The 26,192-nt window shown below is 28.7% G+C and overlaps 8 protein-coding genes across 12 annotated transcripts in view; 2 read left to right on the top strand and 6 right to left on the bottom strand.

Moving 5' to 3' along the window:
• Nucleotides 1-655: 655 nt before the first annotated feature.
• On the bottom strand, nucleotides 656-3,327 carry LOC118451374 (uncharacterized). Of its 3 annotated transcripts, XM_085664690.1 has the most exons (7): nucleotides 2,744-3,327; nucleotides 2,563-2,665; nucleotides 2,399-2,446; nucleotides 2,198-2,332; nucleotides 1,860-2,114; nucleotides 1,559-1,758; nucleotides 656-1,473 (listed from the first exon to the last, which is right to left on the bottom strand). In XM_085664690.1, exons 1-7 carry the CDS (start codon nucleotides 3,202-3,204, stop codon nucleotides 1,119-1,121), a joined length of 1,557 nt encoding a protein of 518 aa, XP_085520816.1. In that variant the 5' UTR covers nucleotides 3,205-3,327; the 3' UTR covers nucleotides 656-1,118. The 3 variants fall into 3 exon arrangements, with proteins under 3 accessions (XP_085520816.1, XP_035743720.2, XP_085520815.1); XM_035887827.2 differs by having other exon boundaries at nucleotides 2,198-2,446; XM_085664689.1 differs by having other exon boundaries at nucleotides 1,860-2,111; nucleotides 2,198-2,446.
• A 287-nt stretch (nucleotides 3,328-3,614) lies between these two features.
• Fib (rRNA 2'-O-methyltransferase fibrillarin) lies at nucleotides 3,615-6,029 on the bottom strand. The gene is made up of 5 exons (XM_035887835.2): nucleotides 5,864-6,029; nucleotides 5,126-5,475; nucleotides 4,849-5,022; nucleotides 4,326-4,571; nucleotides 3,615-4,232 (listed from the first exon to the last, which is right to left on the bottom strand). The coding sequence occupies exons 1-5, from the start codon at nucleotides 5,874-5,876 to the stop codon at nucleotides 4,062-4,064; spliced, it is 954 nt and encodes a 317-aa protein (XP_035743728.1). The 5' UTR covers nucleotides 5,877-6,029; the 3' UTR covers nucleotides 3,615-4,061.
• A 180-nt stretch (nucleotides 6,030-6,209) lies between these two features.
• Nucleotides 6,210-9,333, bottom strand: gudu (Armadillo repeat-containing protein gudu). The gene is made up of 10 exons (XM_035887823.2): nucleotides 9,139-9,333; nucleotides 8,743-9,046; nucleotides 8,465-8,668; nucleotides 8,296-8,382; nucleotides 7,950-8,198; nucleotides 7,456-7,887; nucleotides 6,966-7,370; nucleotides 6,633-6,854; nucleotides 6,448-6,563; nucleotides 6,210-6,346 (listed from the first exon to the last, which is right to left on the bottom strand). Exons 1-10 carry the CDS (start codon nucleotides 9,189-9,191, stop codon nucleotides 6,313-6,315), a joined length of 2,106 nt encoding a protein of 701 aa, XP_035743716.1. The 5' UTR covers nucleotides 9,192-9,333; the 3' UTR covers nucleotides 6,210-6,312.
• A 778-nt stretch (nucleotides 9,334-10,111) lies between these two features.
• Sgf11 (SAGA associated factor 11kDa) lies at nucleotides 10,112-11,953 on the bottom strand. Its single transcript, XM_035887830.2, has 2 exons — nucleotides 11,363-11,953; nucleotides 10,112-11,185 (listed from the first exon to the last, which is right to left on the bottom strand). Exons 1-2 carry the CDS (start codon nucleotides 11,577-11,579, stop codon nucleotides 10,413-10,415), a joined length of 990 nt encoding a protein of 329 aa, XP_035743723.1. The 5' UTR covers nucleotides 11,580-11,953; the 3' UTR covers nucleotides 10,112-10,412.
• LOC118451370 (U3 small nucleolar RNA-associated protein 25 homolog) lies at nucleotides 11,936-14,718 on the top strand. Of its 2 annotated transcripts, XM_085655431.1 has the most exons (2): nucleotides 12,319-12,456; nucleotides 12,554-14,718. In XM_085655431.1, exon 2 carries the CDS (start codon nucleotides 12,661-12,663, stop codon nucleotides 14,527-14,529), a length of 1,869 nt encoding a protein of 622 aa, XP_085511557.1. In that variant the 5' UTR covers nucleotides 12,319-12,456; nucleotides 12,554-12,660; the 3' UTR covers nucleotides 14,530-14,718. The 2 variants fall into 2 exon arrangements, with proteins under 2 accessions (XP_035743715.2, XP_085511557.1); XM_035887822.2 differs by having other exon boundaries at nucleotides 11,936-14,718.
• A 328-nt stretch (nucleotides 14,719-15,046) lies between these two features.
• Nucleotides 15,047-20,324, bottom strand: LOC118451376 (uncharacterized). Its single transcript, XM_035887831.2, has 2 exons — nucleotides 19,275-20,324; nucleotides 15,047-15,447 (listed from the first exon to the last, which is right to left on the bottom strand). The coding sequence occupies exons 1-2, from the start codon at nucleotides 19,990-19,992 to the stop codon at nucleotides 15,209-15,211; spliced, it is 957 nt and encodes a 318-aa protein (XP_035743724.1). The 5' UTR covers nucleotides 19,993-20,324; the 3' UTR covers nucleotides 15,047-15,208.
• A 475-nt stretch (nucleotides 20,325-20,799) lies between these two features.
• Nucleotides 20,800-23,067, top strand: LOC118451378 (transmembrane protein 192). Of its 2 annotated transcripts, none has more exons than XM_035887837.2 (4): nucleotides 20,800-20,955; nucleotides 21,361-21,497; nucleotides 21,570-21,966; nucleotides 22,046-23,067. In XM_035887837.2, exons 2-4 carry the CDS (start codon nucleotides 21,393-21,395, stop codon nucleotides 22,288-22,290), a joined length of 747 nt encoding a protein of 248 aa, XP_035743730.1. In that variant the 5' UTR covers nucleotides 20,800-20,955; nucleotides 21,361-21,392; the 3' UTR covers nucleotides 22,291-23,067. The 2 variants fall into 2 exon arrangements, with proteins under 2 accessions (XP_035743730.1, XP_035743729.1); XM_035887836.2 differs by lacking the exon at nucleotides 20,800-20,955 and adding an exon at nucleotides 20,975-21,200.
• Nucleotides 23,068-23,408: 341 nt separating this feature from the next.
• The window catches only part of LOC118451380 (uncharacterized), a 6,854-nt gene continuing 4,070 nt past the window's right edge, over nucleotides 23,409-26,192 (bottom strand). The window contains exon 3 of the mRNA XM_035887838.2: nucleotides 23,409-26,192. This exon is cut by the window's right edge and continues 184 nt beyond it. Within this exon, the coding sequence (XP_035743731.1) occupies nucleotides 26,034-26,192 (159 nt within the window). The 3' untranslated portion in view covers nucleotides 23,409-26,033.

Genomic DNA, 26,192 nt, shown 5'->3' with positions numbered 1-26,192 from the left:
AATAATAATAATAATAATAATAATAATAATAATATTAATAACAATAATAATAATAATAATAATAATAATAATAATAATAATAATAATAATAATAAAAATAATAATAATAATAATAATAATAATAATAATAATAGTAATAATAATAATAATAAGAACAATAATAATAATAATACATTTAAAAGCCTAAAAGATTGTATAATGCATTAGTCGATACACAATGCTCAGCCATGCATCGTTGTCGAGTTATGCAGTGATCATAAAGTTTCCGTGAATTTTTTTTGAAACTTATCATTTTATCTGTTGATTCATTAAAAAATAAAGCGTGAAAGGAAAAAAGAAAAAAAGAAAACCGCGTATATTAAAAATTTATCACGAATATATTTTTGTTCGTGTAAAGAAGAATCGCTTTGAAAAAATCCTTCTCCACAAAAAAAAAAAAAAAAAAAAGAAAAAAAAAAGAAAAAGTACAGACAGGATTAAAGGGATATTTAGTGCCAAGCCAGTTTATGTAGCCATATTTTTTATGCGAACTAACGATAATTTATTTTTATATAATAATGTTGATCAATGATAATAACAATCTCGATAGATAAGAATTAACAAATTTCAATGGCTGCTTTATTCGCAGAAAGAAATATATATATATATAAGGTAATTTTATAAATCGTTGCAAAATTTGTAAGATCGATAAAATCTATAATTTAGAATTGATTCAATCTATAAAGTAGAATTTCATAACTTTTTCCTAGCCAAATACAAAAAAAAAAAATATAATACATGCACGCATTTATCGATCTTCCAATATTTTGCAAATTATAGATTGGATGTTGTTGTTATTAAGACTCGACCAAGTGAAGTTTTGGTAAACCTTAAGCGTTTATTTTATTTCAGTCGATGTTAAATCGAAAAGATGGGATATATTATTGATTATTTATGAAAAAAAAAGAAAAAAAAAAAAAAAAAAAAGAGAAAAAAACGAACGTTTAATATTTATAATATTTTTCTGGTGATATATATTATATAAAATTATATTTATATTTTAAATCGGTTGTCGTTTATCAATTCTTAATCCCTTCAATTATTGTATAGTAATAAAACAATATGATAATAGTATATTATCATAATCTTGTAAATCTTGAACATGGAGGTATTTCAACTTTCTTCATAATCGGTGAACCACATGGACGTGGCGATAATCTTTCGTTTGTTCTGCATACGTTTTCGGCATCACCTTGATGCAAGAGAAAGTACATGCTATTGTCAGAATTTTGTCGATTTTTTCCTGCAGGACAACAGGGACTCGCACAAAGCTGTTTGATCATGGAATCACAATAATTGTATTTCCAATTCTTTCCATTTTCATTTTCATTTTCATTTTCATTTCCATTTCCATATCTATTACAATATTCTTTACTTGCTGGACGTGCTGGACAAGGTCTTTTCATTTTTACTGGACATGGAACAGTGTCTTCGCTAAACTCACGAGAATAGAAGAAATATCAATAATAGAGATATAATTTGATAAATTAATTGAATCAAATAATAAAAATTATACTACGTAGTTGGTATAAAGGACATTGGACATGGAGCACAAGGACTACAACATGGTATTGGTGGACAACGTAATACTCTCAAAGCTTCTACGTTAAGAGATGATACTCCACGTAATAATGCTCGCTGTATAGCATTCTCATAATCGATTTTTTCTTTCATCAATCTTGCATTTTCCTTTCTAAGACATCCTATCTCACATTCCAACTACATTGATTTAATAAAACATATCGAGATTGTTTTTTATTAGAATCAAATAATACGTATTTTTATATATGATTTGGATATATATATATATATATATATACCTCTATCTCACGTCTCTTTCTTTCCTTATCCTTCTCACGTGTTTGTACTTTTGTCCTTTTCATTTCTTCAATTTTTCTATTTTTTTCGATTGATTTTTCTATTGGAAAATCTTCCGTTTTTGATATTTTTGCTATTGGTGAATTTTTCGTTTTTAATTTTTTTGCCATTGAGAAATCTTCAGTTACTTCTTCAACAGGATTTTCAACAGAATCGTCAACGTTTCCTTTCTTTATTGTTTTTTCAATTTGCTTCTGCTTTATTATAAATTAATAGATATAGTTTATATATATATATATATATAATTATTGAAATAATATAATAAAAAATAATAACTTACTTTTTCTAAATATTTTTCTTTTGCAGCCATGCATTCAGCAAGTTGTTGCTTAAGTCGATTAATTTCGGCCATAAGATCTGCAATCTGTTTATTAAGCTCCTTTATTTTATTTTCCTTATCAGTAATTGCACACATCTGTGATAATAATTCTCCTTGTAAACGTTCTATATCTCCTTTGCAAATGTCTAACTTATTTTGTACCGTGGTACTCCATTGTTGAATTCTTCCTAGTACGTCGACGATCGCCAACTTTTATTATATATAAAGAAGAAAGAAAAAAATCATTTTAATTAATATTTATTTTAATTTAAAAATATTTTATTTATTTGTCTCTATCTGATTTATTCATGCCTACAGGATTCAACCTTTAAACCGTGTTCGAAGTTCTCTCCTAATGTTGCTAATGCTTTGCCGGCATCTTGAAGATTTTGATGAGCATAATCAATTATTTCATTGATCTTAGTATTGCTATAATTAATATTGTTACTTATTTATTTATTTTTTTCTTATATAACTGACAGAGAATAACAATGATATTCAAATTACTTTATTAAATGTGTTGCACAAACGCAGCATGGACCACTTGTAAGATCCATTTGATTGTCGCTCAAACCTGATTCTTGTATAGGAAATTGTTTAGATTCTTCATGATCATTTTTAGAATGTTCTTTGGTTGATTCTACGACAGGTTCTATGGAAGCATCAGGTTCTATGGAAGCTTCAGGTTCTATGGAAACTGTAGGTTCTATGGAAGCTTCAGGTTCTATGGAAACTGTAGGTTCTATGAAAGCTTCAGGTTCTATGGAAGCTTCAGGTTCTATGGAAGCTGTAGGTTCTACGTTATTTTCTACCGAATTTTCTACACTTTCATTGATATCTGCTCCACCGGTAAGACGTTCTCGTTTTATAATTTTCATGTGATTAGATTTGCAATTAAATCTTGTCATTAATTTGGTATTAGTAGACAAATCATTTGATATTTTACCATCGTCACTAATCGAATACATGGCTATGTTATTAAATAAATTATATTAGATTTCAATATATAATATATAGATATATCGTGTATAGACTCTAGAGGCATATAACTTACTGCTTTTATATAATCTTAATGGCATTTTTATTTTTTTTTTTTTTTATTAACGTAGAAAAATCAATGATTAGGAATGATTCACAAAACTTGTTAATTTTTATAGAAATTTATCTAGAACATTTCACCTTACTTGGTTATAAACAAGAAAAGATTATATTAATTGTTCAGAAAGTTATAGCATTTGTTTTTTTGTTTTTCTTGCTTACAAAATTTTAATTAAATTTATTAAAGATTTTACATGGAGTAACAGATATTTTTTACACGTAAAGCAGATAATATATCACCAAAATTCTTATCTACTTTATATATTTTTTAAGAAAGATATAATTCAAAATTGTTGTTGCAGATGTAAAATGTTAATATTATCTTAGATAATTCATATAATAATTCTAAGTTTAGCCATTCTGTAACTGTACACTGTAGCCAAAAGAATTGTATTTTGATATAAAAAATTACTTTTATATCAAACCATCAGAATAATTCAGCTTATTTGTACATTATATTACACATCAACGTTCGAATTCTTGATAAAAATAAAAGTAGGAAAGATTTATCTATAGTAATAAACATTCTCTTAATGCATCATTTCTATGATAGTAACAAACTTTATCCAATATCTTAAAATAACATTATAAAACTATTTTCTTTTGTGTACAAATTGCACACCATCTGTATGATTGATCTTTTAATTGGATGTAATAAAAAATTGTGGAATATGTTTCCATTGAATTTAAGAATAACTGTAAACATAAGATGCATTTATACATAAATTTAAATGGACTTTTTAGGTGGTGGCCTAAACACACCAACTACTACAGCATGGTCCCTCTCATAAGGTTCTAGTGTAATTTGTTCCTGTGGTTTTAATTTATCGGCTATGAGTTTCTTCACTTCTGATGCAAAAACTGCTTCTGGTTGAGCAGTCGAATCTATGCAGCTTGCCTACAATCATATTAAAAAAAATAAATAAATAAATAAATAAAATTATAACATGTTATACGGACTAAAACAATATATGTATATACAAAAACGAACCTTAATAGAAATAACAAAATGACCTCCATTTTTAAGAAAATACTGAGCATTTAAGGCTACTATTCTAGCTTGATCTGGCTGTGCTACGTCTGCAAATATCGTGTCTACCATTCCCATAAGCATCCTGTATTTATGAGGATGCCTAGCATCTTCTATTATAGGAATAATATTTGTCCTTTTCTTGGCTACATTTATAAGATCTCTTCCAGATCTGTGTGAAAATTCTACCGCATATACGAGTCCTTCCTAAATATAAAAATAATAAAAATAATTCATATAATAAATCCAATTTCAAGAAAGAAAACATATGCATACAAATATGAATATTGTATGCATATCTTTTCAAAAGTAAAGGAATACTTTACCTTAATAAAAAAAATATGCATGTAATTATTCTAGCATAACTTCGACACCAAATCAATGATTAGAAATTAATTTGGCTCTAATGTATGCATACGTTGATATTCCATTAAAATTTCTTTTTTTTTTTTTTTCTTTTTTAAATAAAACAAAAAGTTCTTACAGGTCCAACAACATCTGCAACATGTGAAACAGTAGTTCCCGATGCAGCACCTAAATACAACACTTTGCTTCCAGGAGGCATATGAATCTGATCTACACCTCCAAGAATAGCAGCAGCCAATTTAGATCTAAAGGGATTCCATACTCTGTATTCAATCTTTTCACCATTTTCTCCCTGCAATTTATACATATTTAAATATGTATATATATATATATTTTTTTTTTTAATTATATATTCATATCGACTTTTTATTAAATATTATTTGTTAATTAATTACCTCTACGCTAATTCTCTTTTCACCATAAACTTCTGAACCAGGTACCAGATTTAAAGTAACTAACGCGTCTTCTTTTCCTCTAGCAATAAAGACACCTTCGTGACGATGAGGTTCTATAATAACAGTCTTGCCTCCTTTGAATCCTCCTCCTCCTCCTCCACGACCACCTCTTCCACCACGTCCTCTTGGAGTACCTCCACCTCTTCCACCTCCTCTACCTCCTCTACGACCACCTCCTCTTCCAAAACTACTGCCTCCACCTCTCCCACCACCACCACCACCACCACCACCTCTGCCACCTCCACGGCCACCTCCTCCTCTACCTCTAAAACCACCCCCTGGTGAAAACCCTAAAATTGTAAATATTAAAATAAAGTAAGAAGATAAAACAATGATTCATTGTAAATAACATAATAAAGTTGAACAAAATTTATAAAATATATATATATATACACTTTCTCACATAATTACTATGTTTTTAATAAAACATATGTGATAATATACATTAGAAATTGATCACGCATAATCTAGAGTAATATTATTATTTAATATTATTAATGAATCAAATAATAAATGCGTTAGTTCGAACAATAATGATCGCAATGGAAAACAACATTCTTAAATTTGAGGTTATCTAAACAACGTTCGAAATAATTATTATATTATTTGTCTAGATTTTAGGGGGGAAAAAAATAAAAGAACTAAAACAATAAAATAAAAGCGTCAAGCATAACTTACCTGGTTTCCCCATATGAGTTATGTCTTTATTGTCACTTATTATTGAACTTATAAACTCAGTCTAAATACTTTCTTGAACACGTGCGTCACCCCGGTGCGACGCCGATCCGGTACGGAAGTTACATTTATATCGAAAACTGACTTCCGGCAATTCGATTATCGATACTATGTAACCACTATCGAGACGACGTTATATCAACATTTTATCGTAACGTGTGTGTGTGTGTATATATATATATGTATATATATATAATTAGGAATTATATAATACACACAGACACGCTCACACTGATCAAATTATTATTATTATTTTATTTATTGTATATGAAGTTATTCTTATAAGTCAATTTAGAATTATCAGAATTACAGACTAGACAGTAGATATTTTTTAATTTTATATTTATTAGATATTCAAATTATATATCGCTATACTTTAACTTTTTTCAATTTTATAATTGATAATTCATTTCTTCAAGTAAGTTTCTGCAAATTAAATCATACACAAATACAAAAATAATATTAGAATATTTACTGTAATGATATAAAAAAAAAATCATATTTGAGAATAATGAATTGACACTCACATTTCTTTAAAGTGTAATCTTTCTGCTGTTAACGCAAGCTTTCTAATATGCCTGATTGTACTTGCTGCAGCAATTTGTACCTCTGGATCCTCTGAACCGATCAATCGTAACATGTGCTAATAAAATATAAACATTATGTGTATTTATAAATTGTGTTTAATGATTCAAAATCATATGTATTATACCTTTATAATACCACAGCTATGCATGGTTACACAATTCATAGGATCTTTACTTAAATGATACATTGCTATACAAACACCTTTAAGGACAACCTGATTTTTGGTATTCATGTAACCAACAAGAGGAGCAATGATTTTAAGTTTACCAAACTCAGAACTATTATCATCCCATTCGCAACAATAAGCAATAGCTAAAGTTAGGTTAGCTCGTAGATCCTCATTTTCCTGTTAAAAAAAAAAAAAATAAAATAAAAGAATGAAAAAAATAAATAAATGCTTAAAGCTTACAAATATTAAAGATTATAAATTTTTGAATAATTTTAAATTAATATTAACCGTTTTTGCAAGACTTGCTAATTTTGACACCACTCCATGATCTGTTAATATACCAAGATTTTCAGGATCTAATGCTATTGAAGCAATTGTAGCGCAAACAGCACTGAGTACTTTAGGATTGGTACTATCCAAAAGACTGACTGTAAGTTCCAATCCTCCTACAAAAGCTCGCACCATTTCAGGAGAATCTTTAGCATATTTGATGCATGGGACTAAAGCTAGACAAGCATTTGTCTTAATAACATCGTTCGGATGTTTTAAAAGGGACCATATTAAGCGAACACCATCTAATTTATGTCCAGGATCATTAATAATATCCATACATTGTGTATTTTCTGCACATTCTTTCAATACTAACGGTATATTTTCTAATAATGGTTCATAAGTAAAACTCAACAATTTAATCTGTTTAAAAATTATCAATTTTTAACTTTTAAGTAATTCTATAATTCCATAATTGCAATGCTATACATATAAAGACAATACTTACTAACTTTGGTAATCCATCATGTGCTCTTAAGATATCTCTATTTGTGGGATCTTTGCAACATTCAGCCAATGCTCCAACTACATTTGATAAAACATCTTCTTCTTCATTTTCTTGAAGAAGAGGAACTAGAAATGCTACTAAATTGTTTTGATTAAATCTTTTTACATTCTCTGAGCATACAGCACATTTCCAAATAGCACCTGTTACTGCGATTAATAAATGTTTATTTGCGCGTACATTTTCATCTTGTATAAGTTTACATAAAGGATCTAAACCACCAGCCTCTCTAACCATATTGCTAGTTGTTTTATTTATCGCACATTTAAATATTGCTAAGGCACAGTTTTCTTTCAATTTCATATCTTCATTTTTCAAATGATATACTATATCCGCAATAATACCCATTTGTTCAAAGGCGAATCTGCAGACTGACTAATATTTTAAGAGTATTAATAAATGAAAAGATTTATGATTATGATATTAATAAATATTACCAGATCTGCACATTGCTGTACAGTTCCCATTATGGGAATTATTAAATTAGTGTGAACACTCTTTAAGAAACGTGCCATATGTTGGACAACTCCATACTTTTGAAGTTCTGCTTTAATTTTTGGACTCTTTGCTATAGAGTTTAATGCTCTAGCACCACCTACAGCAACTCTGAGTAATTCCTTTTGAATATTATTTAATTCATCAAAAGAGCGTTGAAGGACGTTATCTGGTATATCCATAATGTCTAGCTATTAAAAATGCATATTGTATATACATATATATATATATATACACATACACACATATATTTAAAACTGAATTAGGCAATAGATAAAAAATTCTTACTAATAGAGGTATGCCACCACGAATCCTAATCTGTTTTCTAGCTTTTCTTATTCGTGCAATAATAGCCATAATTTCAGCAGCTAGTATCTAATAAAGAAAAAAAAAATTTCTTAATAAATTTAGCGTAACTAAATTAATAAAATAATTTCTACAAATGAATAAAACTAACTTGAATGTCTCTAACGGGATGTTTTAATAATTGAATGAGTGATGTCACAATACCATAATCAATAAGAATACGGGACATTTCACTTGAAGTTACTATTACAAGTAAAACTGATAAAGATCCATTTTGACATTTGATATCATTTGTTTCCAAAAGATTAACCAAAATTTCCAATCCTCCAATTTTTTCTATAGTCTTTTGAACTGCCTATATTTATACCAGAAGATAGAAATATGAATGTGCATATACATATAATAATAAAAAGTTAATTAGAAACTAACTCTATTTGTAAGATCATAATCTTTAAGTAGACATAAACTTATTGTGGTAGCCGTTTGATTTCCAGCTTTCATATATTTTATTAGCTTTTGCATAATCCAGAACTCGGAGGAAATATCTGACACTTCATTTTTCAAAAATCTCTCATCGTCCTCTCCTTCAGATTCTGGTTCATCGTCTGAACTTTCATCCTCCTCCTTTTCTCTAACATAATAAATTTTTGGACCAAAGGGTTCACCAGTGACTATAGATATTAATGGTTTCATTTGATCAATTTCTTTTATCTCCGTTACATCTGGCTCAAATCTATTAGAATTCAAATAAATTATATCAATTAAATATATTAATTCGTATAAAAGATATTATATGTAAAAATTAGAGAATATTAAAAATATTACTCAGGTAGAAATGGTTCTGGTGGAACCAATATTTTTTGCTTTTTTGGTGGCATTTTGTTTCGTACTTTTATGATATCTTTTTTTAATAAATTAAATAATTAAAATACACCATTATCACTGACATATTGTAAAGCAACGGTGTTTAAACGAACATAAACGAATTATTGATCAAACAATCGTTCGATAAGACGATTTATGTGAATCGTCGGTATCTAAACAAAATGTCAAATAAAAGTTCAATTTTTTCTTTTTTTTTTTAAAAATGCATTTATTTATCAATCTTTATATGACACGATGTGTAAAAATTTGTTTATTTTTTCTTTTCCTTTTTTTTTTTTCTTTTTTTTTTTTCGAACAATATTCAATTACGTTCAAGACAATCGTAAAGAATTCTTATTTATATGACTTGTGCTTTATTAAAGATTCTTCCTCAAACATTTAATTCGCAAATTAGAATACCTTGATTAATTAATAATGACCTAGCACAGTTTATAAAATTAAGATTTTTGTTGCAAAATTGAACATTAAGTAAATGATATATGTATATTATCGATACGGATTAAATTGTAATGTTTGTTGGTGTGTATTTACATTTCATTGATTCCAAGATTCATAAGATGAATTTTTATTTAAAAATTTGAAGAATATTTAAAAATAATGGAGAAGCAGTTGTTAAGCTTTTTATATCCTACGCAACTGTGTTGGTTAAAAATTATAAGAAAATGAGATAATTAAAAAATTATGATAATAATAATAATAATAATAATAATAATAATAATAATAATAATAATAATAATTTATTGTATATTTTTGTTAAAGTTTGTTTCACTTTTGGATTTTCAGTTTCATGAATTGTTAATGCGTTAACAAAACATTACTTTAGTACAAAAATAAAAAACTGAGAGATAGAGAGAGAGAGAGAGAGAGAGAGAGAGAGAGAGAGAGAGAGAGAGAGAGAGAGAGAGAGAGAGAGAGAGAGAGAGAGAGAGAGAGAGAGAGAGAGAGAGAAAGAGAGAGAGAGAGAGAGAGAGAGAGAGAGAGAGAGAAAGAAAGAGAGAGAAAGAGAGAGAGTGAGAAAAAGAGATGAAATAATTTAATTTATTTTTATAAATATCTAAAGATCATTGAGTCAAAGGAATTTCTAGTTTTACACTCTTTCTTTACAATGTTTTTTTTTAGGTCCTTGAAGCTTTGCACAATGCGTAGGAACATTATTATATAATTTTTGTTGTGAAAATGTTCATGTCACTAAAAAATAAATTAAATACACTATCTCAATCCCCTTGAGAAATAGGAGAGCCACGATCTCGTTTAGAACCTTTACCCTTTCCCTTTGATTTTGTTTCTCTTTTTCTACTTAAGGAAGATGTAGAAGTGGTTGAAGTAGAATCAGCAGGACTTGAATGGCTAGATCCTTCTCTGTCCCATCGTGCTAGGGCATCTCTTAAATTCTGTCCATCATTATCTTCATAAGTATCCACATCTACATGAAGATTATCCTGACCAGTCTGTCCACTTTTCTCAGATTCTAAATTTGCACGCATTTCTTTCCTTTGATCTTCTGTATGTTGCGGACAACGCATAGACCTTGTACAAAGCTTTTTTGTGTGCTCAGATATTACACCGCATATCTGCGTTAATAATGCTCTCTTATCCTCCAATGACATATTTTCATAATTAGACGGGGAATTTTCATTGCTGCTATGGATATGTTCATTAAGATTATCACCATTTCTTTGATTGTTCTTCTGTTGTTTCGATCTCTTCATTCCATTACGATCCTTCCTTCTCTTACGTTTATCATTATTTAAACTCCAATCCACATCGTCGTCGTCATCACTTATTACTCCACTGAATGTACTAAGATCTTTAGAATTATTAGCTATTCTTCTTGATGCTATACGCGAACTATTACGACCCATACCCATACACTTTTCTAAATGCGTTGCAAATCTACAAGCTGCTACACCCCTATCACAATTCGGACAATTACATTCTTGAGATTTTTTCACTGGATGTTGCCCAAAGACATCTAATCCTGGCGAATCTAAAATATAAAAATTTCTTTTATTAATATATATATATATATATATATATATATATATATATATATTGTTTTTACTAATTCCTAGTCATTGTCTAATCTATATTGTACTATCATATAAACAATTTATACAAAATTTATATGGATCTATAGATTTATATAATAGAAGTTTGAACTCACCTACAATAGCATACGATTCGTCATCGGGGATACCTTCTTCAACGTCAGAACTTCCCGTTTTTGTGGTTCTGTGTACATCAAAAACAAAACCCATTAAAACTTCGTCTAAGAGATCCTCGTAAATCTCTTTAGTAGCGTTTTCTACGTTTTCGGACTTATTCATGAATTCCAAAAATCTTCTATTTAATTCTTGGATTCTTTCTTCGGTAACAGACATCTTACAGGATGTGACATTTGAGAAAAGCCAAGTAATGAGACTCCAAACTTCCCACCGTGTTTATATACTCGACGTATGACAGTTCTAACCCATAACAATGTGCGTGATCTTCGAGTTGTACCGTGTCATAAGGATACTTGTCAGATGCAACCCTAATATCAAATTTTTGACTAATCTTCCAAATTAGAAATGGACGGATATACGATGTATGACTTTGTGATTAATGATAAGCAAATTTGGCTAAAAAATATCAAGGGTATTGTACAAATTAATATAATCTATGTATGCATTTCTCTTTCTCTATCTCTATCTCTCTCTCTTTCTCTCATCCTAAGAATTTCTTGAATTATCATTCTTATCTACAAATACATTATCTACAGTCGGTAAGTTAAACTTTGAACTTTTTCAAACGAAATAATTCTTAACAGTTCGTTCTTTCGAACGTCGCTGCTGTTCATCTGTGATGAAGTGAAATAATAAAAAAGAAAAGAAAAAAAAAAAAAAAGAAAAATCTGTGATTCAAACAAATGAGCGCGAATCCTTTTAAGCGATTTCAGCGACGCGAAGCGGCAGATCGTAGAATCAAGTATAAAGATTAATTATAACACTTGGAAATCTTGAATTAGTTAAAATTTGTATAATGGCACGTGGTAAAAAGCCTGTACGTGGTGGAAAACGAAAATATGACAGACAATATGAGCCACGACGGAAACAGAAGAAAGGAAAGTTTAATTTTAGAGAAGCATCGTATGTTAAAGAACGTGAATTGAAAAATGAACAGATAGAAAATCGTAGGAGGTTATTAGAGAAGGAAAAGGCACAACGAAGGGAACATGAAACTGACAGTTCTGAGGAAGAACAGGAGGATTCTATGAAGGTATTATTAACAACATTGTCGGATAAAAAAGAGCTTAAGAATTTTGCTATCGAGTCTGAATCCGAAAATGAACAATCCGATGAATTAACCGACGCAGAAAGTTCAAACAGCGACGATGATAGTGTTCCAAATGAATGTGACAATGAAAGCATATTAATAGAAGAAAATGACAAGGAGATAGACGATGATAATGACAACGACGACATGGTAATTGATATTAAGGAAGATGAAGAGGAGGATAAGGAAACTGCTGAAGAAGATGCTGGCTACTTGAAAGATCCTTTTTCTATACATTTAAATCATGATTTAGACGATGATCTTTATAAAGTCATTTCATGTATACCACAAGTTATAGAGATTACAAAATTAAATTGGCCAATACTTGGGAATATAATCTGTGAAATACCAAAGTCAGAAACAAATTCGAATAACACTGATAAAAAATGTAAAGTTTCTGTTTTAGAAACAAAACAATTTGCTCGGCAAGGCAAAATTCCTATATTAATTGAAAGCATAGATTGGAATAATCTATATATAAAATCGCAAATCCAAGATAATATTACAAATGCAAATTCTGATAATATAAAAAATAATCTAGATACTAATTTAGTTCCATTAACTAAACTGCAAAAAGAATTGTTTTCCATAATAAATAATTATCAGGATTTATATTATCCGGAAAGGACCTTTTCAAATGCCGAAGAAATTAGATTTGTATATTGTTTACATGCAATTAATCATATATTAAAAACTAGAACCAAAATATTACATCATAATGCAAAAATAGCTAAATCTAAAAGTTCATCCAGTGCTGATATTCCAGATGAATATAGAGATCAAGGATTGGTCAGGCCAAAAGTTCTTATAATCGTGCCTTTCAGACATTCATGTTTAAAAATTGTGGAATTATTAATTTCAATATTAATTGGCGTAGATAAAGGAGGTTCAGTGATGAACAAAAATAGATTTATGGAAGATTTTAGTGGAAATGAATTGGCTATGCCCAAGAAAAATCCTAAACCAGAGGATTATGAATTAACATTTCAAGGAAATACGGATGATACTTTTAAAATTGGTATATCAATTACAAAGAAAACTTTAAAACTATATTCAGAATTTTATTCGTCCGATATTATTATTTCATCTTTATTAGGTTTAAGGATGTTGATAGGTGCTGAAGGTGAAGCAGAGAGAGAATATGATTTTTTAGCATCTATAGAATTATTGATTATGGATCAATCTGAATTGTTTTTTATGCAAAATTGGGATCATATGATACATATTTTAAATCATTTGCATTTACAGCCTAAGGAATCTCATGGCATAGATTTTTCTCGCGTAAGAAGTTGGTGCATAAATGGTTGGACGAAGTATTATCGACAAACATTAATATTTTCTGGTATACAATTACCAGAGATTCATAGTATCTTTAACAAAAGGTGTTTTAATTATGCTGGAAAGTTAAAAGTAATTAATCCAATATATCCTGGTTCTATTTGTCAAATAATTACTCAAGTACCACAAATTTTTCATAAATTCAATGCTACCAGTCATACACAATCTTTAGAGAATAGAATGGAATTTTTCATAAACAAAATATTACCACAATACAAGGATAGCGTAATGAATCACACATTGATTTTTGTATCATCTTATTACGATTTTGTAAAGCTTCGAAATTATTTGAAAAAAGAAGACTTCAGTTTTGTACAAATTTGTGAGTATTCCAAAGAAGCAAAAATAGCACGAGCAAGGGATATGTTCTTTCACAGCGATGCACATTTTTTACTCTATTCAGAGCGTTTTCATTTTTTTCGAAGGATACGTGTTAAAGGAATTCGACATATTATATTTTATGCTTTACCAACAATTCCACATTTCTATAGTGAAATTTGTAATTTAATGCAAGAAGCTAATCAAAATCCTAAAGCAGGTTTAGAAAGTAATATGACTGTAACTAGTATATATTGTAAATACGATGTTTTTGCATTAGCTGGTATAGTTGGTACAGAAAAAGCGAGTAAAATGATTGCGTCAGAGAAATCAGTGCACATGCTTATTACAAGCGAATAATTTTTGCGTGTTTGATCGACTGTTGATCTTCTTTTTTTTTTTTTTTTTTTTTTTTTTATACAAGCATATTGATGTATAAAGAATAAATATATTTTTCTATGTATATTATATACGAATATTTGTATAAATACATAAGTATTTTTGAAATCACTTTATATATCACGTAAAACGTACATATATATATATATACAAGACTCTATTAAAAAATGTAATATAATAATACGTTGAATAATGAAAGATATAATCTTTAATCAAAGGATTTTATTATTACCCTAAAGAGCTACATACAGAATTTATTTCAAATTTTTCAAGTATAATAACAATACACAACGTCATCTTATTTTGAAATTTAAATAATACATAAATAGAAATCTGTCTTTTAATTGAATCGTACAAATACCCGAAATAATTGTTAATATTTTCAATTCTAAAAAAAGCTAATAGAGCCGATTGGTTCGTATATATATAATAATAATAACAATAACAACAACAACAACAACAACAACAACAATGATAATTATTAAAAAATGGAAGAATATATTTTGCGTATATCGATTCAATCGATTCAATAAACTATGTATATATACATTGATAAAATTAAGAGCATCGGTTAAAGAACTGACGCTGTACAATGATTGAAAAAAAAAAAAAAAAAAAAAAAAAATTGAATAATCCACAATTAATTCCGACTTTTATTCTCTTCATATGTCTCGGTAATGGCAACAACATCGACCATTTGAAGTTCCGTAGACGCAACTGAGGAAGATACATAAGGTAATACTTCTTTGGATTTGGTACTTTCGGTTAATATTTGGAAAAGACTTTTTTCACGTAGAGTAGTTATAGACATTTCTGACGTGTCGTCCATTGTACCATTCGTTGTCATTGATTTAGCAGTCATCTTTTCAATCTGAGTTTCTGTAAATATTAAATAAAAAATTGTGCTGAAAAAGTTGTTAAAAAATATAAAAAGATATGCTAGAAAAAGAAATATTTATATTATATTCGATTAAATAAATATGTGTCGTGCTTTCTTTTCTTTCTTTTATATATATATATATATATTTTTTTTTTATTATATAAAAATCCTATGATATATGATCGTTAGATATATATTACCATAAGAAAACGATGGAATTGTTAAAGAGTCAGAAGTTTTAATAGTTGCACAATCAGGTTTATGCGCCCTCGTTCTAACAGCTTGATGCTCCGGGTCCCAAATATAAGTATAGTACAAGGAAAGAAGAATGGCGGCCATGCTAACGAATATGATGTACGCTATTACAGTCAATACACGTACTAATTTTTTCTTATGCTTAGGTTCATACAATTTATCCTTTCTTTCTTCACCAGCGAAACGAATCTCGTTTGCTTGTACTTTTTCACGAGTACCCAAAGTACGAGTTATGCTTGCCACTACATTTTGAGCGCTCATCTTTCTTGGAAGCTGCATCTTCGATCTAAATCCATTAAGATTTCAATGTATAAGAGATTTTTTCTTTTTTTTTTCTTTCTTTTTTTCTTTTTTTTAGGGATTTGCTTGTATTTTTTGACGATGATTTAAGAACGAACGTATTCCCGATCCGCGATTCGAACAGATTCGTCATTGAAAAAAGGAAAAAGAAAGAAAAAAAAGACTCGATAATTACATCTTTCTTTTTTCCTTTCTTTTTTATTTTTTTTTGTTATAAATTTAATTAATTCATTCATCAGTAATTAATACTTTTCTAATTTTTAAAATTCTAGTTAAACGAATTGGTTGTAAGTCGGTAATATATTTATGCACGTAGCCATCGTATATAGATACACGCACACGCAAACAGACATAGAGACACGTACATGTTAATTAATTCTTTGTGTTTATTATCAAGACTTGGCGCATGCGATCGTATCATATTATATATTGCATTCGATGGACTCTCGTAATAGTAGAAAATCGTGCATGTATGTAATATGATAAATGCCTATGTGCATTCTAACCTAGTGAAATACTTCTCATTATGATTTTACACAACACACGCGCGCATATGCACACGCATACGTATACACACGATTGTTGTTTTGACAAGAATGACTAAGTGAACATATATTTTATATGAATTGCTCGACGGATTGGTAGTAAGAAAGAGATAAAAAATAATAAAGAAAAAGAAATATCTTTGTGTGTGTGTGTATATATATATTTATATATATATATATATATATATATGTGTGTGTATATTTTGTGTGTTGTTAGTCTCTTACATATTAAAAGCACGGCACCTTCTTCTTCTTCCTCTTTTCTTCTTTTTCTTCTTCTATCGCTCGGCTATTTCTCTTTCTCTACTTTTCTTTCAGATCGACCTTATAACGCTTTGCCGTTTTTACTACTAAAAGCACACCCAGCTCAGAAAATATCAGAATATGCGTCTTGCAAGCTCCCCTAATGCGCAAACTCGACCAATACGTGAACTCAAAACCCAGGACGATAGAAAGAAAGAGAGAAGCTTTCGCGCGCGCGTACGTGCACACACACACATTTTGTATAGCTTTTAGTTTTCATTTTTCCTTCATGTATTTACTTTCTTCGAATTTTTTCTCGAAACATTCTTTTTCACAAGCTTCCCTTTTTTCTTTTTTTATTTGATTTGATTTGATTCGATTCGATTCGATTCGATTTGATTTGATTAGATTTTTTTCTATTTATTTTTATTTTGTTGGTGCTTTCCTTCTTTATTTTTTTTTTTTCTTTTTTTATATATATATATTTTCAAACGTTTCTGGCAAACATCGATAAATCATATGATACTCGTATCTCACATTCGAACGTATACAAATGAAATTTCATTTCATGCTTTTATTCATCCTCATAAAGTTCTTTTCAAAATAATCTATTAGAAAAAAGAAAAAGAAAGAAAAAGGAAAAGAGAGAAATAATAAAGAAGATAATCATTTGCATAATCATATGAAGATATTCCATTTCTCTTAATTTCTTTTTCTTTTTTCTTTTCTTTTTTTTTCTTTTTCTTCTTACGGCTTCTAACGGCTAACGACGACGAAATCTCATATTCCTTTCATAAATATAAATCTTCATGAATTTCGAATTATTTTTTTTTTCATGTTATATAAAGCGAATTTTATCCCGGGCATATCCTTAAACTTTGGTGAACTCTGACCTTGGTACAGAGGAGTGGTAAAGATAACAAATTTTTTTCCGACAAGACATTCGACATTTTTGTTTCTTTTTTCTTTTTTTTTTTTTTCGAAGATCGATAAAAAAGAAAAAAGAAAAGAGAAAACTATTCTTTTTGAAATCCCCAATGTATCTTGTATGATTATGATGGCACACCTTTGTTTCTGTCGAAATGATGTGCGTCAGAATGAATATAACGTTCTTTTGCTTTGGCAAACACGGATCGTTCGATCAAACCCATATTATTTTATTCGTTTAAATGTTCGAATTCAGGAAAAATTATATTTAGACGATGCTAAAGAAGTTCTTGAATTAATCATATTTAGTCGATTAGAATTCGATCGATGTATTATATTACGAAAGAGATGCAATTTATGAAAGAAACTTCTTATGTTTTATGCAACTCATCCGTCAACTGATGTAACTAAGATTAAAAGAAGCCATAACGGAATCGAACTGACCCTGTTACACTTATTACGTTCACAATAAGGGGATGATTATCCTAGCACGTTCGTACATCCATATCGCTACCCTTATTTCTAAGGCTTTAATCGTCTCTTTCCCCTCAACCCCTTTAGCTTTTTCTCCAACCTTCTTACACCGATTCCTTTTCTTTTTCTTTTTTCTTTCCCTTTCATCGATAATATTCCATAATGAAATACTTAAATGGATAATCATATTTAACCGGACGTAACTCTGTATTATTTGATTAAGGAATATTTTCAATTACGTACAAAGCAAAGTTTATTGCTTTACGAAATTTTATATTAACATGAATATTCTTCATATATATATATATATGTATGTAGTAGTACATCGAGTTCAAATATACATACGTCAAAGTCAATATGGTGTACCATTGATTATTTCTTTATTTATTTTCATCGTTAGATATCCATTTGCAATTTATAGAGTCTCTAATAATCATGATTCAACTGTTTATATATATATATATATATATATATATATAACTAAACATAAATTATAAGACTCGAAATGTTATTTTCTTTTTTGACTCGTCAATCAAATCAAACATTGACTAATCAATCCAAACGTTCATTTAAATTCAAATAGGAAATTAAGAAAGTTTTAGTCAAATTTATTATCCTAATAATCGTCGTGGTCGTCGTCGTCATCGTCGCTGTTGTTTTGTTTTAAAGAATGGATAAAATAAACACACGAGTCTAGAATCTAAAAGGAGAAAGATCTCTGGATCGTTGGAAAGTGAACGAAGCTGACGCAACTCGTTGTATAATAAACCAAACCATACGAGTACAGCCTGTTTATGCGACTACGAAAAGCGTTCTATAAATTTTCTCTAAATTCTCTAAGCATCCCGCCTTGGTGACTGTTTTATACGACAACCGTGTTGGAAACTATCCTACAAAGTATGAGATATTTACAATCGAAATAAATTTCGTTATCCATTTATACGATTTATGATGAACGATATTTAAAAATCTAATCGGATCGTTTTTTTTTTCTCGAAAAGAAAGAAGAGAAAAATAAAAGAAAAGAAAAAATGAAATGAAAGAAAAGAAAAAGAATTCTTTTACCCAATTTATTTACTTACTTTCTTTATTATTTCCCTCTTCGTTTTGTCGTCGATCATCCATCGAATTGTTATAAATAATTTTATCCGTTAAAGTCGTATCCTCCAATTCGTCCTTTTTCTCTCGTCGATCGATTGAATATCTCGTTGTGTTATAATTCTTTTGAAGATTTTTCCATCGTGAATTTAGTTTCTCATTTATCTTCTCGTAATTTTCATTGTTACCACGTGTAATAAAATATTCTCCGATCGAGGAAGAATCATTGTTGTTGTTTCTCTCGCGTATAAGTTCGGCCAGGGTAGTTTTCAAGGACGTTAATGATTCCTCGAAACCATCGTAATCGAGAGTACGTTCCTGCTTGTGTTCCCGTGTTCTTTCGATAGAATTATTATTACTCGATGATGAATCCTGTGAGATCGTTTCTTTTAAATGCGTTTTGGATGGTAATTCGACACGAAGAAAACTTAATTGCGGATCGGCCCTTAAACGAATCGCGGTGCCGTGCATGAGTCGTGGATTCGGTGGTTCCCAAAGGAATATATAATAAGCGCTTAATACGATTGCGACGAAACTTACGGAGAACATGTACGCCAGGACCGTTATAATGCGCACTATTTTTTTCGGTTCTTTGCTCTCGTAAATACTAGCATTTACATCTTTCACGGCAGCATCCCCTGGACTACCGCCAGCGGATGAGTCTTGGCAGCCTGATTCTCCACTACTACCGTCTTTGCTCATTTTTATTTAGATCTTTTCAATGCAACGATTTGTTGATTCTCTGGTAATCATGATCCAATTGTTTTATATATATATATATATATATATATATATATATATATACAAAATTTTTATATATGTTTTATATATAAAACTTTAAGAGCATGAATTAGAAGACTAAATTCTTTGTTTTTCTTCTTCTTTTTTTTTTTTTTTTTTTGAAACCTAGCGTGTAACTTCTTCCTAAATTTTCTCTTTACATTTTTTAGATAAATAAAAGAATAATAAAGAGAAAGAACAACGGATCGTAGTAGTCTTTTGGAAGCGAAAGCGCGCGCGCTACTGCAACTTCTCGAGGAATGATCGTGGAAAAGCTCATTCCTTCGGCACGTGTTCGGCGAGGGTTGCGCACGCGTTCTCTCTCTCTCTCTCTCTCTCTCTCTTTCTTTCTTTTTCTTTCTCTTTCGTGACACGCTGCTACATTTTCCCCTCCAACCGTTTAATTTCATAATTCATCTATTGATACAAACGGTAGAAAGTTACAGCGATATTATAGGATGTAAAATACATAGCTTAGATTAAAGTGAGATTAAAAAATTTTTTTCATCCACGATCATCGGTCTTTACTGCTTCCTGTGTATATTTATACAAAACGTATCGTTGATTGATAATACACATTATTCCGTTTATGCATACATACATACATGTACATATATATATATATATATATATGTATATATGTATATATATAATCTCGTACACAGTTACTTATAAACATTTTTCCCCCCGACACATTTCTTGATTTATAAAAATTTGTCTTCACATACGCACACACACACACATAACACACACACTGTTTAATATATATTTTTCTGGTCATTGTGTATGTACACACGTTTAAATGGTCGATACCCGCGTCGTTTGCTTACCAGTCAGCCATCTTGATCTTACGTCACGTGTTTAGAAGCGATCGTCTCTCTCTCTGTAAGTACATATAAACTTTGCACTAAGACAAGATATCAAATATCTTTTATAGATACGTGGATATAAACAAAATATACGTATCGATATAATATATAAGATTCTAATATGAATAATTGTCTTCCATATTAAATTCGTCAAAATGTGAATTGATTAGTGATATGTTCTATGATCGTGACATGTTTCTTCGAAAAATGTTTCATCATTCGATGGAATAATTCGTTCGATACAGCTATAATTTTTTAACGGTTACGTATATGTATATTTTTATTATATTAATCAATTTATTCGATCAGATAATTTTTCTTATTTTTTAACTGTCAATCCACGATGAAACTGTAAACATAACCTATGCCTGAATGACGTTGTTAAGATTTAAGTTAATAATATCGTTACGTTTGTATATAGCTTTTGGGATTTACCTTGATGTATCTATAAATATGGACGACGAAGAATATCTTCAACCTGTTTTAACTTCTCAAGAAGAAGATAATTTTCAAAAATTGGATACCTTACCCATCGTGTCGATATCATTACTCTATGGTGTAAGTATGCATTATATGTTAACATTATAAAAAATAAATAAGATGTATTATACAAAATTTAAAATTCTTTAGGTAGCATTAGAAATAGTCGGAATTGTATTCATCTCGGTATGGCCCCAAGAAGAAAACAAATGTGATACTTATTTCATATACTTATACCTTCACTGTTTATATTGGTTAATAGTTATGATCACTGATTATGTTGTAAAAGCCAAACACCATACATTAAGAATTTGGGGATATCTTGATTTTTATCAATCAACTTATCAACATATAAGAACACCTCTTTTTATAACATCACTATGGAATACATGCTATTTGTTGTTAGCTGTAATTTTACATCATACTCATAAAATGAATTATGAACAATACTGCAGGGCATCGGAATGGTTAACACCTATTAATTATATTATATTCTTGACTACCATAGAGTTTATGGTAATCGTTCCAGTTTATGTGAATTATATAAGTAAGTATATTTTATATTTTATTGATAAAACTTATCTTATTCATGTTTCTCAAATTCTTTTTACATTTCATTTTGGCAGAAAGAGTTATAAGATTCAATAGGTTACGCCCTTTACCAGATGTTAAAAGAGAGGAATGGTTGTCATCTTTTACCCAAGATTCTTATGCAAGCAGTGGTGAAATTGGATACCATCATAGAGGCTCAAATTTAGAAGAATTACTTGAAAAACAAGCTGACTTAATAAGATATTTACGAGACCATAATGTTCAATTGAGTCATAGAATAATGATATTAGCATCTCGCCAAAGAGTTCGAGAAGTTTAGATGATTGATAGTCACCATTGAAATCAAAATGAAATAACTAGGAATTTAAAACATAGCTTGTAAGTATGTAAATTTAAGTGCACGCACAATTGAATATACTCATTTAAATTAATGGATATTGAAAATATTTTACATTATTTTTTTTTATCCATTTGGTATTTTGTTATATTTATTCATTAGAAGAATGATCGAAATTTCCTGTTTTTTTTTTTTTCTTTCTTTTTCGTTACCTTTTGGCAAAGGTTTTATCAACGATTTCTTTAAAATATATTTGCGTGTTCGCTCATTGGTAATATTTCATGCAGATACATATAAAGCGATTATATAATAGATTTCTTATTTTGCTTATATTTTTATTTTATCATTCATAAAAACATCTTGGTTACATGTAATTTTTGCATAAATTATTAATACATTTATTAACGAACTTGTGAAAAAAAAAATTATATATATATATATATATGTATATATATATAAGCTGCTTTTGAGTAACATGGAAGATTAGATTGACTTTTTATACGCTAATTAAAAAAATTATGTAATTATAAATTCGATAGAACTTAATTTTTTTTGTAGTGTTGTTTTGCGTGGATTTGTTAATATACATAACTCTCTAGCTATAAAATAATTATACTGCAATACTGTGATAGAAAGTGATGTATGCGTTGTTCAAACAAATAAAATATAAGTATATTTTGAAATATAGAACATACATAATATTGACTTTACATAAAACAAATTTTATATTGCATTTGAATTGGTCTAAAGGAGGAAATAATACCTCTTTTATAAATTTAACGATAGAATATTTTTTAATGTATATTTAACATAATTAACATTTAATAATTACATACTTTATAATAATGATCTCTTGTCCTGTAGAAAATGCAAAGAGAGAAAGAAAAAAAGAGAAGGTATACTTGTAACGTTTATTTTGCTTAAGGTTTATTAATGTAATCGACGAAAGGAAAGATATTACATTTTCATATACTTCTTAAAAATATGATAATTTCATTAGAAAATTGGTGGTACATCTGTATGTATATATACATAATTGTTTCCTTTTAATTATTATATTGTTAAGAAATTTACAATATAGTAAAAACAGATTAGTTAAATTATTTTTATGCTCGTTATTTAGTTTATTTTCTACAGTCTTTCCGAACATCTTTACAAGATTATTGCCTTACAATGTCGCTTTCTTAAATTTCAGATATTCATGCTTTTCCATTGAATTATATTATTTTATTAAACAATTTGTTTACTTGTTTTTTTTTTTTCTTTTTTATTTTTTCTTTTTACTTTTTTTTTTCTTTTTCTGCAGATAGTTCCTTGGTTATTTGTCTTCGTAGATTATAAAATGTATTCTCATCTAAATACATAAATACATATGTATCATGCCAGATAAGATACTTGCTACCACTTACAATATTATAAAGGTACTTGGCAATGATACTTAAGTTTTAATATTTTTCTATAATTTGAAGATTATCATTATTTACGTCTTGTGTTAGAATAATTTTTTTTCTATATTTCTTATTACAAATTATAAAGATACCATAGCATACTAAATGGATGTAGTGTATTAAAAAAAAAAAAAAAAAAAACCACAAGATCCCTGATCTAAATAAGATAAGAAAATACAAATTTCGAAACTTTATCAAACCTTACAACTTGCAAATGGTATTCATAATATTCGTAACATAATGACAGGCAATAGTGATTAATTACTTAGCATGTTATATCGTAATTACAATTTTTTTCTTTCTTTTTTTTTTCTTTTTTTCTTTCATACAATAATATCTCGTTGCTTTTACTTATTGTTAGATGCGAATCTAATCTCTGTACTTTTTTTTATGTATTTATTTAACTTTTTACTTTTTTATTTATTTTTTTTTTTTTTCTTTCTATTATTACACTTGAGGTTTTCTAATGCGTAAACACATTTATTAATACCTACGTATATTGTAGCCAAGGATAATTGATTCAATTTGTATATATGTACTGTATAATATATATATATACGCACATATATACAAATGATCAGGATAAATGACGACTCCTTACTTCGTATTTTAGTTATTAGACAAGCGACATATATGTATATATATATATATATATATATATATATATATATATATATACATATATATATATCACTTTCCATTAATTGTTTCGTTTTTCGCGCAGAAATATTATCTTACATTATTTATAATATATATTTAATATTATATTATTATATAATATATATTTAATATATAATATATATATATATTAATATATATATTATATATATAATAAAGTATATCGTACAAAGGAATCTATATATGTACAAGAGTATCGCAAATATCTGTTCCTACTTATAGCGATAGGCCTGTATTTCATTAATTAACATTACGTAGATATCAATATAGAAAACTAATTTACACTTTGGAACACTGAATTTTCTACGTTATTAAATACCGCAGATGCATAGATAGATATATGGTCGTATTGCGCATCATGAAATTCTACGTACGAGAGCCGATGTATATCTCGTTCGATTTGACATCGAAAGGACCATTCGTCATTTTCTTCTTTTTATTCGTCTTCATAATCTTCTATCGATCTTCAGATATCTTTTTTTTTTTTTTTAGATATCTCGAACGATAGAAATATTCTCTCATTCTTGTTTTATATCAGCCTCTTTCTTCCTTTTTTTTTTTTTTTCTTCTTGTAATAAGATTTTTTTCTAGTTGAAAAATTTGTACTACGCTTAGGCCAACCGTTTCCACTTTGTTAGCTACGCGTTTAATGGATTAGAGTTTTTCTTCAAAAATTCTCACTACTCTCTGTGAACATATATATGTATATATTTATATATATATATATGTATATATATTTGTTATTGTTTATTTATTTACTTTTATTTATTATTTTTTTTCTGTCTTTCTTTCTTTCTTTTTTTCTTTCTATACTACGCATCGTAAGTAATCGCTCATTATTGTCACAATTATTACACTAAATTATTTTTCTTTTTCTCAGAGGTATTCATAATATTCGTTTTCTTTGTCGTCAAAACGAAATCGTCTTCGTATTTCTTTTCTTTTCCTTTCTTTTCTTTTTTTTCCTACGATACAATCTTTACTTCATTACGATGCGATTTTACTACCAAAGTTATTTTTCCACTGGAGAATAAGAAAAGAGAAAAGAAAATATCGCGGAGAGAGAGAGAGAAGACGTGTAGATATACATCCATATGTAGATACGTATATATATATATATATATATATACATATGTAGATATTTTTGCTCTAACAAACCTCGTGATTCGAAGGTTATGTACGTTTCTCTATAAACCGACGATAACTATAGAATGGAAACGGTGGATGAAGTCGTCAATTATTTGACATTTACTCGACAAAATCGATCGATTATTTTATTGTATTTATTATTTTCTATGTGCGCCGCAAAGACTATAAAAAGAATTCTCTATATCTATTCGAAGAAGAAATGCAAAACCAAACGAAATAAAAATGAAACAAAAATAAAGGAAAGAGAAACGAAAAGATAAAGGAAAAAAATTCTTATATACATGTCCTAGATATATCATATACATATATAAATATATATATATATGTACGTATATATTCATATATATATATATATCTAATAATTGTGAGTATAAAAAGAGAATTTGTTCGACGCGCGGAATCGGGCGGAATCGCGCTGAGTCGGGCGGAATCGTGAGGAATCGGGTGGAATCACGCATGCGTACTAGCAACTACAGTTCCAGTTCCAGTTCCAGTAGCAGTAGTACCATCGACGTGCGTCGACGATAGCTGTTCCTCTGCCTCCATCATTTTTAATTTTCTTACGACCTGAGCATGTTCTTCCAATAACCTAGCAAATTCGTCCCGTCG

This window comes from Vespa mandarinia, chromosome 2 (assembly GCF_050613455.1).
Source record: "Vespa mandarinia isolate Hongniang chromosome 2, ASM5061345v1, whole genome shotgun sequence".
Lineage (NCBI taxonomy): Eukaryota > Metazoa > Arthropoda > Insecta > Hymenoptera > Vespidae > Vespa > Vespa mandarinia.
This window is presented reverse-complemented; position numbering and strand designations above follow the sequence as displayed.